A 15058-nucleotide genomic window follows, 5' to 3' on the forward strand; every position below is an offset into this window, starting at 1 on the left:
CCTTCCTCTCTGCTCTGTTCATTTGTGCTACTGCCTGGAGCCTCCAGTATTATTCCTTCTTGTTATATGGTCTTCCGCCTGCTCTGTCTATAAAAAAATACTTCCATGTTTATTTGTCCACGACATTTTACACAAGACTGTTATGTCATCATGGACAAGCACAGTACGTACAAATTGGTGTAGCGGCTTCACTCTGGCAGAAAAGACAAAATCATTGGGAAATTACAACTAAGTACAACTGGGTCAATCGGCTAAACTCTGGTGAAAAAGACAAGAATATTGCAATATTACAACTTGGTTTGAGAAAACACAAGTTTTCATCTAATCGTTGTATGTCAATAATAATGTAAGTGACGAACAACATGCAGTGACGAATGCAGGGCTCGAATTTACCCACGGCAACCACAGCACGTTCCGCGACCACCCTCGTCATTTGCCATAATGCCCGAAAAAAATGACCAGCATTTGCGGCAAGAACATACCGTGACCGCCCTTGACTTTTTATTTGTTAATATAATAGGGATTTAACGATAATTTGCCAAAAAATTCCCGCTGGTTAGTAATACAGTCTAATTTTTTAATTACTGAAAAACCATCATTCATTAATGCATTTTAGGCAACACAAAGTCAAGCGCATGTGCACTAGCGTCGTTTGGCTTGACAATCATGGCGGACTAACACAGACGTTGCTCCGGAGATTTCCCCTCGGAATAAACGGAGCCAAGCGCTTGGTTTAACGTAATTGTCCCCTCGCTTTCCGGCGTGTGTTTAAGAGCGCACTGCTGTGAGGTGGCAACAGGTGTGGACAATATTGTTCCCACACTAAAAGTATACTGCGAAAGAGAAAATTATATCAATATTGAGAACAATAATCTCAATTATTACTTTAGCCATGATTTGCAGCCCTAGATCTCATGAACAAAAAGTGCAATTACGACTTATGGTCACCAGGTGCCTTATATATATATATATATACATATATATATATATATATGTATATATATATATATATACATATATATATATATATATATGTAGGTGTGGGAAAAATCACAAGACTACTTCGTCTCTACAGAACTGTTTCATGAGGCGTTCCCTCAATCATCAGGAGATTTTAATGGAAGCATTCACATACAATGGTTTATATAGGGCACAGAGTGGGTGGGTACAGGCAGGCGTAGGGTGTGGTGATTGGCTCATAAGTTACCTAGGAGGTGTTTCCGTCTGTGGCGGCATGTTGAAATGATTTCACTGCGCTTGTTGAGGGATGATAGATCTGGATGATATATAATAAACAGTTTCTCTTTCAAGCATAGGTTGCATCTTTTATTACCACTGTTGTAAGGTGTGCTGGATGCAAGAATTTGCCATGTTATTGAATATTCAACATTATATATCATCCAGATCTATCATCCCTCAACAAGCGCAGTGAAATCATTTCAACATGCCGCCACAGACGGAAACACCTCCTAGGTAACTTATGAGCCAATCACCAAACCCTACGCCTGCCTGTACCCACCCACTCTGTGCCCTATATAAACCATTGTATGTGAATGCTTCCATTAAAATCTCCTGATGATTGAGGGAACCCCTCATGAAACAGTTCTGTAGAGACGAAGTAGTCTTGTGATTTTTCCCACACATATATATTGCGCTCTACCACGGTATCGAGCACTATTCTCTGGATAATCCAATCAAGATATATATATATATATACACATACATACATATACACAGTACACACACACACACACACACACACACACACACACACACACACACACACACACACACACACACACAATGCATTGGAGCCTTTGCCTCAAAATAAAATAAAGTTTGCCTTGGTGCCCTACAATATGAGCCCTCCTTAAAGGCAACACTTGCCTTGACCTTAAAAAGTTAAAATTTGAAGCCTGCAAATGTAAATGCTGTTTTTTTTTATGCAAGAGTGTGCAGGTTTACCTAATTGTGACTGGCAAATCTATATATTGCTTATGAAGTTTATTTTCGATGATGACTGAAAAACAAATACTGGTGATGTTAGTCTTCAAGATACTGTAATTTCTAGTCTATAAGCCACTATAGTGAATCATGCGCTTTATATCATTCATCCATCCATCCATTTTCTAGCGCTTGTCCCTTTTGGGGTTAGCGGGGGGTGCTGGAGCCTATCTCAGCTTCTTTTGGGTGGAAGGCGGGTACACCCTGGACAACTCGCCACCTCATCACAGGGCCAACACAGATGGACAGACAACATTAACACTCACATTCACACACTAGGGCCAATTTAGTGTTGCCAATCAACCTATCCCCAGGTGCATGTCTTTGGAGGTGTGAGGAAGCCGGAGTACCCGGAAGGAACCCACGCAGTCACGGGGAGAACATGCAAACTCCACACAGAAAGATCCCAAGCCCGGGATTGAACTCGGGACCTTGGTATTTTGAGGCACATGCACTAGCCAGTGTTCCACCGTGCTGCCCTGCTTTATATCATGTTTGCGCTAATTTATGGATTTTTCCGGTGTGATGGAGCATGTCCGTCTCTGACGAGCAGCAGCACATTCACACACGCACATGCACGCACACAGCCACACTTGACTTTCATTGGGGGCTTTTGGTTTTTCTACATTTCCCACAATGCATCACCGGTGGCCATTATTGTTTGTAAACACACTCATTGTTGCTGATCATTCATCCAGTGATACTGATAAAGCCGGCAACAATTCCAATTTTCAACTGCTACAATCCAAGTGGGGAAGATATAAACAGCTTTTATCACATTTCTAAGCTTATTTATGCTGAACAGAAGAGAACAAACAGCAAAGGCGAGCACGGATTGCTGCCATCAACCGATTCGATGTAATATGTGATGTATATACAACTTTGTGTTTGTTCGGATTATTTCATTTCAGGTTATAAACATTTTCTAAGTGGAAATTAATCTACAAAAAATGAGAACTTCACTTTGCATCAGCTTGAAGTGCTTGGTCAAAGAACTTGGATAGTAGTTGTATTGATAAAAATAGTATTCACTTCTCTTATCCGTACTGTGGCCACCACATAAAACAAATGTGAAGCGACATTAGAACACATTTTCCCAAATCTGTTTTACAATCACGGTATGCTGAGATGACCTTCGAATGGTTATCCGTGATCGTCCAGGGTTTCATATTTGGGCTGGATGAGAGTGCATCACTCTAGTCTTGACAACAAGATGGGCTCTGTGTTTATACAGACGGTTTATAAAGACAAACACAAACGTCACAATCTATCCACAAACAAACCAGTTATAGCTTTCTTGACTCTTATAATTTTCAAAATCTTTCAAAGTGTAAAATGGGCTGCGTTGAAAAATTGAGTAGTTCAACAAGTATAAAACATCGAGGAAGATATCAGGATCTCTACTCCACTCAGACTTGTCGATCTGGTAAAGAGCCTAGCATCTAATTACTGTGTGTTTTCTCCTTGTACCGAGTAAGGGAATTAGAGATGTCCGATAATGGCTTTTTTTGCTGATATCCGATATTCCAATATTGTCTAAGTCTTAATTACTAGTTCCAATATCAACCGATACCAATATATGCAGTCGCGGAATTAACACCTTATTATGCCTCATATTGTTGTGACGCCCCGCTGGATGCATTAAACAATGTAACAAGGTTTTCCAAAATAAATCAACTCAAGTTATGGAAAAAAATGCCAACATGGCACAGCCATATTTATTATTGAAGTCACAAAGTGCATAATTTTTTTTTAAACATGCCTCAAAACAGCAGCTTGGAACTTGGGACATGTTCTCCTTGAGAGAGCATGAGGTGGTTGAGGTGGGCGAGGTTGGGGGTTAGGTGGAGGGTGTGGGGGGTAGTGGGGGGGTGTATATTGTAGCGTCCCGGAAGAGTTAGTGCTGCAAGGGATCATGGGTATTTGTTCTGTTGTGTTTATGTTGTGTTATGTTGCGGATGTTCTCCCGAAATGTGTTTGTCATTCTTGTTTGGTGTGGGTTCACAGTGTGGCGCATATTTGTAACAGTGTTAAAGTTGTTTATACGGCCATCCTCAGTGTGACCTGTATGGCTGTTGACCAAGTATGTGTTGCATTCACTTGTGTGTGTGAAAAGCCGTAGATTTTATGTTATTGGGCCGTCACGCAAAAGCAGTGCCTTTAAGGTTTTTTGGCGCTCTGTACTTCTTTCTACGTCCGTGTACCACTCCGTACAGCAGTGTTTTAAAAAGTCATGAATTTAAATTTTTGAAACCGATACCGATAATTTACGATATTACATTTTAAAGCATTTATCGGCCGATAATATCGGCAGTCCGATATTATCAGACATATCTAAAGGGAATTCTTATGTAGTGACTCGCAGTATTTTACTATCGTACCTCAGGCCGTGCAATATTATTTTACACTGAATACTGCGGAGATATCACCTGTGCATTGAGTAGCACTATTGCTCGGTAAACAAAACCTACCAATTTGGTAGCCAGCCATGCATTGTGGGATACTCTAGCAAAACAAAGCCCTCTATTCCCTTGCACATCCTTCCTGCCGTTAAGGTCGTTAAATTACCAACACCAGTAACGCCACACGATGAGCCCCCAAAGCTGAAGAACATTGACCCGGGTCATTAAAAAAGGAAAAACTTGCTGCACAAAACAGAATGGAAAACATTTTTGGCAGGGTGGCTGGGCATATATTCACACACACAAATAGAAAGCTTAATCCCACAGAAAAATTATTTTAACTCAATGTGGCCCCTAAGTCAAAAAGTTTGTGATGTCGCTGCCACTTTGTTAATTAAGGAGTCACGGGTAGGACCTGATATTCAGATGGGAACGGGTTAAACAAATAATCACAAAACATATGACCATTAACCGCAACACGATTTATATTCCCACATTCTATTAATTAACATTTTTGATATTACCATTATTAGTGAATGTGCCTGTAACAGTTCATAATACTTGATAAATGCATGATATAATACGTACCTTATTTTTCGGACTATAAGTCGCAGTTTTTTTCATAGTTTGGCCGGGGGTGCAACATATACTCCGGAACAATTAATGTGTGAAATTATTAACACATTACCGTAAAATATCAATTAATATTATTTATCTATTTCGCGGAAGAGACGAAGAAAATGTCAGCAATCGTCACACCCGTCAGCAATCGTCACATACACGTCAACCAATAAGAATTCAGCGGGGGAGGGTCAGGGCAGAAGTGCATTGTGGGTCATGAAATGCTAACTGCTACTGCCGTAGCTATTAGAATGGATCATTTCATCGTTGGCGGTAACTTATAAAAATTGAGAAGGGCTGAACAAAAACTGGACCGAAAAGGAAATCATGTAAAGCAGATTACAAGCTGGACGTAGTGAAATATGCAGCAGAAAACGATATGAGGAAGCGGCGCATACCTTTGGAGTTGGCAGAGTTGTTTGGAAGCGACATCGAGGAAGAAGATTTCATCGGATTTATCGATTAGGAGTGACAGATTGCTTGGTAAACATATAACATGTTGTACATGTTATAGTTATTTGAATGACTCTTACCATAATATGTTACGTTAACATACCAGGCACCTTCTCAGTTGGTTATTTATGCGTCATATAACATACTTATTAAGCCTGTTGTTCACTATTTATTTTAAATTGCCTTTCAAATGTCTATTCTTGGTGTTGGATTTTATGAAATAAATTTCCCCTATAAATGTGACTTATACTTCAGTGCGACATATATATATATATTTTTCCTTCTTTATTATGCATTTTCGGCCGGGTGCGACGTATACTCCGGAGCGACTCATAATCCGAAAAATACGGTATGTATACTATTTTTTTCTCAGCTGAGCACAAGCTAATCGTGACTGGCAATATTTATATATATGGATGGATTCCTGCGGCCATTACAATATATTAAAACTCAAATTGTCTTACCGATTAGGGTCAAAAAGGCCACTTGCTGTTCCTTCCTGTTGTTTTTTGGCCAGCAGGTATCCCTTTTCCAAAGAGTCCAGTCCTTCAAAAAGGGTTGAGAGACCCTAAAGAGCAGTAAAAATTATTGATTGCTGTGGCCTGCCAGATTTCAGTAAAAATGACAAACTTGTTGGTCTTACCGTCAACTTTGGTATTTTGCACTTTAGTTGCTCCTCAAAACACTGCAGCTGAACGGATCAAGACAGCACATTATGACATCAACTGAGGATTTTAGACATTAGTCCCATGAAACAAAAAGCTTGCCAACCTGCTGGAGGAGTCCGTCAGCCTGAGTGTAGAGCTTATTGGCAACTTGCGGATCTCCCTGGAAATCTGAGATATTTGAGATGGAGGCAGATAAAGACGATAGGCCACAGGTAGATCCTGTTCAGTACACAGATTTGCAAAGGAAGCAGTCAGTCCCGACAATTTGAAGCTTACTTAATTTCAATACTGGTCAAAATCCAGTAGCCTTTTTTTGGCATGCATTATTTATGGAGGGGACACATGCTGTAACTTTTTAGTTAGTGTGATGGATACGATATAATGAATGTACTTTGGCTACTGGGTTCGTTGGAAGGTGGGGAACTGGGGCTGGGCTGCGCTCTCTGAGCCTGAGGAAACTCCAGTCTCATTATTTTTGAGGGCTCAATATGAAATCCTGATGGGTCAAAATGAGCAGGCATGGGTTGGTCAGAGTGTAGTTTAACCTAGTGGAAATGGAAAAAAAAAATGTCATTCACAATAAAACCAGTATAATATCAAAACAGTATTTATTTTCAAGTTTTTGTTTAAACCGTGCGCTTTTTGTGGATAAGGTTACAACTAAAACTCATAAATCATGCGATTTAATGAAATAAAGAACAATTTAAGCCTCAAACCATCTCAACTTTTATCAAAACTCCTGAAATATCTGCTGCAACTTCAGGCCATTAATGTCACAACAATCACAAAGATGTTCAGAACCCTGAGGGTGTCACACTTTGTGTGCAATTGGATGTATTTGTTGTTTTTCTAATCAGAATCAGAATCAGAAATACTTTATTACTCCCCGAGGGGATTTTAAAATTTTCTGCACAATCCCATTCAAGAGACAAACATCACAGGGAGAAAGAACAGGATCACTGACGGGTCTGCCAACTTCCGGCGCCCCTTACAAAAAAGGTGATAAACAGGTAAACGTTGAGTGGTGGGGAGGTGGATGGGGGTTGTGGGGGAAGAAAAAACAAAATTCAGGCAAAGCCTCGGCCCTGGAAAAAGAGTCCAGACTGAGGCCAATGAAAAAAACAAACTCATAGCCATAGTCATAAGCCATAAGCATGTGTGTAAGAGGGAAACATCAAACTTCAGAGAAAACAAAGGACATTAAAAGAGCAGAGCTGATGAAACCAGCGATTTCTACATCCATCCATCCATTTTCTACTGCTTATTCACTTTTGGGGTGGCAGGGGGCGCTGGCGCCTATCTCAGCTACATACAGCTACTAAAGTAAAACAAAGACATATACACTGTGGTGGCCTTTGCGGTGCTCCACGCCATCGCCTCCTGGGCACGGGTAGCATAGCCAGAGACAGGAGCGGACCCAACAAAGCAACCAAGAGAGAAGACTTCACCCTTGGCCGCCCACTAACTCTCGGCCAGTGTCCAGTCCAGTTCTAATGCTCCTAATATTGTTTTCTGCTTACTTAGTGTTACTAGAGATGGGCGAAGCCACAACCTACACTTCCCATCATTAATCTACAGGTGGAGACTTTCAGCAGGAAGTTGTTGGATCTTTGCTGGTTTGGAATTGTCCATCTTCCTGCCTCTCCTCTGGAATACCATGAGTTCTCTCTCTTTGTCTCCCCTGGGCTGGCTTTCTGGATACGCCTTTGGAGTAGTACTTTTTGTAGAAGCTTCACGGCTGTCAATAAAAGACTTTGGCTGCTACAACGCCACTTTTCTGGTGTCCAAACTTGAACTTAACGTAACCAAATGATTGCTTAATGATGCACTACCTTAGGCGCAATAATTTTATTTTAACATGCCAGAGGCAACATCAGCCGGGCGAGATATTCCTGTATTTGGTTAGTATGTGATAAGTAAATAAGGATAGACGGTATGTACCACTTTACCATGCCCTGAGAATATGTCTAAATCTAAATAAGTGTCATAGAAAGCTGCTATCCATTTGACAAACTTGATTCTACCACAAACAGTTAGGAACTACAGTAGTCTGTAACAGTGTCTTTCTTAAAGAAACCCACACAGCTAAACAAACTGATAGGGCTGTGGGAAAAAATTGATTCGAATATGAATCGCGATTCTCACGTTGTGTGATTCAGAATCGATTCTCATTTTTTAAAAAATCGCTTTTTCTTATTTTTATTTTTTTTCCTCAATTCAACAAAACAATGCACATTAATACCCATCCATCCATCCATTTTCTACCGCGTATTGCCTTTTGGGGTCGCGGGGGGCGCTGGCGCCTATCTCAGCAACAATCATTAATACCATAACAATGCAATCCAATTCCAAAACCAAACCTTACCCAGCAACACTCAGAACTGCAATAAACAGAGCAATTGAGAGGAGACCCAAACACGACACAGAATAAACCAAAAGTAGTGAAACAAAAATGAATATTATCAACAACAGTATCAATATTAGTTATAATTTCAGCATAGCGGTGATTAAAAATCCCTCATTGACATTATCATTAGACATTTATAAAAATGAATACAAATAAAAAAAGTGTCACAGTGGCTTACACTTGCATCGCATCTCATAACCTTGACAACAGACTGTGTCCAATATTTTCACAAAGATAAAATAAGTCATATTTTTTGTTCGTTTAATAGTTAAAGCAAATATACATTATTGCAATCAGTTGATAAAACATTGTCCTTTACAATTATAAAAGCTTTTTACAAAAATCTACTACCCTTCTTGCATGTCAGCAGACTGGGCTATCCTGCTGAAATTCTATGTATTGAATGAATAGAGAATCCTTTTGAATCGTGAAAACAATGTTTTTGAATCGAGAATCGTGTAGAATTGAAAAAAAAATATATACATTTTGAATCGAATCGTGACCCCAAGAATCGATATTGAATCGAATCATGGGACACCCAAAGATTCGCAGCCGTAGTGTTTTGAAGGCACACAGCATTTGTTTGGCCAACTGTTCATTTACAGCGAGTGCATGTCAAGTGGGAGTTTAGCGAGACGTGTGAAATCACAGAGAGAAAAAACAATGTTACTAATCCAACTGTGTTGATTCCAACAGTGCCCCCTCCTTCCGAGTTGTCAGAGTTGGAATGAGGTAATATTAAGTTTAACATGCATTGATTAACAAAGTGATACATCTGTTTTTACCAGCCAAGTCAAAAGGGAAAATCAGCTCCATTTAAGGAATGCCGTAATAACGATCAAGATTTTAATATTGGTTCCTCCAGCACTAAAATTGATAAGCAATTCCACTGAATTTGCACCATTTTCTTGAAGCAAAGTCTCCTGCACATTCATCTGATTGTATATTTAATAAAGAGAAATATAATTAACTACTTAATAAAACACTAATTTAAAGTGGAAAAGTAGCATTTGTTGCCTGTGCCAGCTTCCAAAATAAGACTATCATGAATTACTATACTTTAAATCTTTCAAAAATTAGAAAACGAAACCTTGGTACGACTTTCACTTCTCTCAATTTTTATTATCTTTTTTCTTATTTTGAAAGAATCTCCACTTCCACCCGTGTCTCGTTGTCATGCTTTTATGGCGCCTTTTCTATCAGTTAGCTAGCTAGAAAAACAATTAATTGCGCATTAAAAGGGACCTTTTATGCAAAACAAACTTTTTTCACCCAATGGTACAAGTTTTTGTGTATTTGGGATCTGCATAAGGCCCGATAATTTGAAATCCAACCATGGAGGCATGACAAATACATTTATAAAACAATCTTTTCTGCTTTCATATTTCCACCAAACTAACTGTTTGAAATATGCTCCATTTGTGATGTTTCTCCCATTGGTGACATATATCTCCATATAAGATAAAGTTTTACCCAAAGAACATTGCGCAAGTCCGCCATGGTAGTCCGACAATGTAGTGTGTAAGTTCCTTCCTTTTCTCCATCCTCTTGTTGTGGGGCAGACAAACTCCGAAATGCACATGCATCCTCATCTGTTGCCATTTCTTATACAAAGTAACATATAGTTCTAACTTATATCTGTCAGTATACTCGATATGGAAATGCTAAAAAACTACAAATTGGCTGACGGGGAGAAGACATGTGAAAGACGTAAATAAGACCGCCTAAAAAACTGTGCATCCTGAAGCGACGGTCAGAAAGAAGTTTGAAGATGGTCTGTAAAACATAATTTATGCAAAATGTATACTAAAGAACCACCATTATATGTTATGTAGACCACAAGGAAGTGTACTCAAGGTAGAAAACAAAACCATAAAATGATCCCTTGAAGGTGAGTTTATTTTGGAGTGATAACACTGTCCAAATTTGTGTATAGTGAATTAATATCACATTATCATGTCAGAAACACTAGTAAATGTTTTGCTTTGCATATATTATAATGTAATAAGAATCGGAACAGTCTAGTTGCAATGGATTCCCTGCAAGCAAACAATGACTTGTAAATATTTATGGCTTAAATATTCACAGCAATGCTCCTTTTTGTTTGGATGCATTTAACTTTATTTCAACACAGTGACTAATAAACATGCATAGGAGCAAGTTCAAACTGGACTCTGCACTCTGTGAGGCAGATGTGCTAACTAAGCCTGGGCTGATAGTAAATACATTGATGAATTAACGATAAATGAATATGAACTCAATAAATGACCATCTCCTCTTTTTTCCTCTCTCAGTTTAGAACAGGCTACACGAGGGTTCACTTCCTGCATCACTCTGAACACTTAAGTGTGTTCATTCAATCGCAGAATTAAATGAATCAGTCATCGACAATCTGTGGGCAAAGGTGGGGCCGCAAGTTTACACAATATGATGCATGGATAGAAAGCCTTGCTGCTCGCTAGTGGGAAGAACTGGAAAGTAACACAGAATGATGATTGTAAACCCAAATGTCCTGTGCGGGATTATTTTAGCTTCAAAATAAATGATCTAGATAAGCCCATCAACACGGACAATCAAGCAAATGCCCTATTTGTTGGAAAGTGATCACAATAACAAAAATACACTTGACAGTTTTTAAAATTTGGGGAAAATTCTGCACTTGGAGATATTCAATATCTACTGAAGTTCTATTTATGCTAACAGAAATTGAGAGTCCATCAAATCTGTATTATTTGTTTACTTATTTTGGATAATTAAATAAAATTGTTGACCTTTCAAATACAATGTTAAACAAAGACTGAGAAATAAAAGTTTATTGCTTATAAAAGGAATATTTTCATCATTAATGTTATTATTACTACATTCGGTCTCAAAAAGAATGCAGTCAAAAATAGTGTTTATTATTATTTATCTGCAATTATTTGTGGGACAATATATCCTTTATAAACATTTAATTTAACAGCCTAAGCTAACCATTACCACACCATGTTCTTATTTACTTAGTTTTTTGTTTTAAAAAACGACTCGCTGATCATACAGTAGGTGTCACTGTGGTTCAAGATGAACTAACCTTGGCTTCCAGACGTAGACGGTCAATGGTGTTCCCTGCCTCCGCATATTTAGTCAGCAGTCTATTATAGTCCTCCTGCAGCCAAAGGATGGAGGGAAAAGGATGGGAAAAGGATGGGGAAAGTGACACTCTGCATCCTCTGCAGTGGAAATGTGTGGTGTTTTGTATAACAGAATGCCCAATGCAAAGGATACTGTTTTTTAGAAGAGAAGTAGTTTTAGATGACATTTCCTCTAGAACACGTCTTATTTGACTTAATAGTATTTAATTGATGTTTCTTTTTGTTTGTGCATTCATAATTACAATTCTAACGGCTGTGTTCACAAAGCAATACCTGCAGCTGTTCAGCCAAGATATGGGCCTTGTGATGACATCGAAACTCCTGAGGTACCGTGGAGCTTGGAGAACCGGTTGACGTTCTTTCATTATTTTCTGACAGAGTTTGAGATCCATCCGTCGTGTTCAGTAGGACTTCTTTCACGATGTCAGCAGGAGATTTGAAGACAACAGGCGTCAAGCACTTTGGAGAATTGTTGGTGGACCATCTGCTCTTCGGTGGCTTGTAATCCCCTTTAGGGAAAGAGACCCTCGACTTTACCTTGGATAAATCTGTTTTCCCGTGGCTAGGGTAGCCTTTTCTGTAATAACAATGTAGTTCATAGTTATTTTTTGGACACAATGAGCACCATTTTTCAAGTTCAACAAGCAATTCAAGGAGTTTACAAGAAGACTGTCACCTTGATTCATTATCTCTTCTTGGAGACTGAAAGCGGTCCTTTGATGGGGACCTTTGCCCCTTTGAGAAAGTGAACTTTTTGGGACCCTTATTTGAATGCTCATTGACAGTACTGAGCTGATTTTCCGAAAAAGTTGTGTCATCAAATTCTTCTTCTTTTTTGAACTTTTGCTGATGGTGACGAGGACTGGACACGCAGCTCTTTGCGCTGTTTGTGTCAAGAGGACTATCTGGAAATTCCTTATCTGGTATGGTTTCACTGTCAATTCCTGCAGCCGCAGTACTTTCCTCAGCAGTAAAAGGGCACAGGTGGGAGGAAATGAGGAGAGTGGGGCATGATAAGGCCTGGTATGTTTGACATTGAGGTTTGCAGTCGCCATTAGCTTCCAGGAACAAAAATGGCGACTCAAAACATTGGTTCACTGACGTTTCTTTATCATTACTCACTGTCTCCTTGTGGAAAACTCTCTCACCCTCTCCTGACCCATTTCTTTCCTCTTGATCCTTGCCTACGCATGTGTTTTCTTCTGTACGCTGCACTTCTTTTGTCGTCTTCTTGTCTTTTTCCTCGTCTTCATGATCACTTTGTTGTCTTAAGATACAGACTTCATCATCATCTGAAAGAATTGACACATTTGAGAGAGGAGAATAAGTTAGGCAGTGTATTGATTTTACCTATCTACAATACCACTATTTCTATTTTTCAAGTGCTGGTTGAGGCATTGTTTTAAAGTACTACTATCGGTTAAAACGTAAACGATATCTATCCCTACTAAAATGTGTCCGCTGAAAGCAACTGTATCTCATGGTTAGAGGGCTGCTCGTATTTGAAAGAACCGTGTATAATATCGTACAAAATAGCCGTGATTAACAACCATGACAGCCAATTAGGTATGTAATGATAACGGTTTTATATAATAAATTGCAGTACTATTACTGTTTCAACCAAAATTTAGTCGCAAAACCGTGATTGATAACCGCAATTCGAAAAACTCAAGGGGTGGTGATATTGCTTATATACTGGAGAAGCAAGGTAGTGCGCTTATCAATGCTAACCTGAATGCAAGAGACATTAACATCTTTCTTCATTAAGAAATAATACACCCCAATATAAACTTGAATAAATAGATTACTGTATGGACAACTAAGATTTTCAATTGTGGACAGTGAACCTACAAGATGTGCTCTCTCAGTTGAGTGGTAGCTGTGAAAAGCCAAACATACATAGACGTCGGACAGGTCTAGAGCACATCACATAATCCAAACCCCAGTTTTGCCTTGATCATCAAAATGTTTGTAGTGTCGTTATTTTATTTCATTTTTTAAATTAAAATAGGTTCGACGTCTTTAATGTGTGTAGAAATACTTTGTGAGCACAATCAACAAAGGCGTGGTAATAATGTTAACGGTGATTATTTTTGGTCACAATAATAGTGATATGAAATTTTCATAACGTAACATTTGTACATCCAATGAAAAACAACATTTGATTCGGTCTGTGTGGAAATGTTATACAAAATGTAACTTCTAATTGCGACCAATATAGGAAAGCGGGCTTCAATATTGGTTGATACTAATATCGATTCCACGTGGCAACAGGCATGCGCCCCCTCCCACGCACGCCCAATACACACTGTGTGTAGCCGTGGAGGCACCGCCTGTGTCTGCCTATCTTCTCTTCTGCTGCATTGCTTTGATCAGGAAACATGGAATTTCCACAATTTTGACCATGAAAATTATCAAAATATACAGGAACCACACCAAAATCACATGGAAAGCATAAACCAAAAGAGAAATATCAAAACTAATTTTATTTTATTACTTTGTTTTGGAACATCTCATGGTTAAGCCACCTGGTGGCAGTTGAGGCACTGCCTCACTTGCCTCCCCTGACAGCACGTCACTGGTGTTTTGGGCATGCGTGCGAGGGGGCGCATGCATGTTGCCACGTGGAAAGGGCAGGTCTTGAGGCAACAAGTACCTCTGCCTCAAGGTAGGGGGCGATATATTGTCAACTTGCAGTTCAATACCTCAGTAGTACTCTGACTCGCCACACTGGGAGAAGTGGGAGCACTCAAGCTAGCAGAGACAGGTCTCTCCAGTGGAAGCCAGCATTTTTTTCTTTTCCTTTTTTGTTAACTGTATTTTTAACAAACATGGCATTTTTATTAGAGTAAGCCAGCGTTTGTGGGTGTTTTTTGTCAGATGCAAACATTTTGTTTAATTTCTTGGAATGAAATTGAATTAAATTAATGTTTCTGCCAATATGGAGGATTATATACTGTATCCAAGATGAAATACTTCTCCAAACTGGACTTAAGACAAAATGAATGCGATCATACAGAGTACGTTTTCATGGAGGATAGCTATTGCTGCTTCAGACACAATTACAGAAAGGTAAAATACACTCACAATACTTGATTTATTTTGTTAAAAGCAAATGGGACCAAAAAGTATTTAATAACAACTTTATCAAATAGTTTTTGGACCCATTTATCATATCATAACATTATTATTATAACGTTTTTATTAAAGCAAATAACTCCCTTTTTTTTTCTTGTAAAAAAATCAACAATGACTAGAGCTGCACATATGAATTTAAGTAAAAAATGAAAAAAAAGAAGAAAAATAAGGATTTGTGCCTCACCTGGTGTTTACTTCACCGCACGTCACTGCTTGTTTTAAAACTAATAATCT

The 15058-nt window shown here is 38.9% G+C and overlaps 1 protein-coding gene across 1 annotated transcript in view; it reads right to left on the reverse strand.

Moving 5' to 3' along the window:
* Window positions 1-12954, reverse strand: part of LOC133536550 (uncharacterized) — a 43959-nt gene extending 31005 nt beyond the window's left edge. The window contains exons 1-7 of the mRNA XM_061877179.1: window positions 12363-12954; window positions 11960-12263; window positions 11626-11700; window positions 6540-6693; window positions 6252-6367; window positions 6124-6171; window positions 5945-6048 (exon numbers count right to left, since the gene is read on the reverse strand). Of these exons, the coding sequence (XP_061733163.1) occupies window positions 5945-6048; window positions 6124-6171; window positions 6252-6367; window positions 6540-6669 (398 nt within the window). The 5' untranslated portion in view covers window positions 6670-6693; window positions 11626-11700; window positions 11960-12263; window positions 12363-12954. The remainder of the gene's footprint in view (window positions 1-5944; window positions 6049-6123; window positions 6172-6251; window positions 6368-6539; window positions 6694-11625; window positions 11701-11959; window positions 12264-12362) is intronic.
* Window positions 12955-15058: the final 2104 nt, after the last annotated feature.

Source organism: Nerophis ophidion, linkage group LG17 (assembly GCF_033978795.1).
Source record: "Nerophis ophidion isolate RoL-2023_Sa linkage group LG17, RoL_Noph_v1.0, whole genome shotgun sequence".
Lineage (NCBI taxonomy): Eukaryota > Metazoa > Chordata > Actinopteri > Syngnathiformes > Syngnathidae > Nerophis > Nerophis ophidion.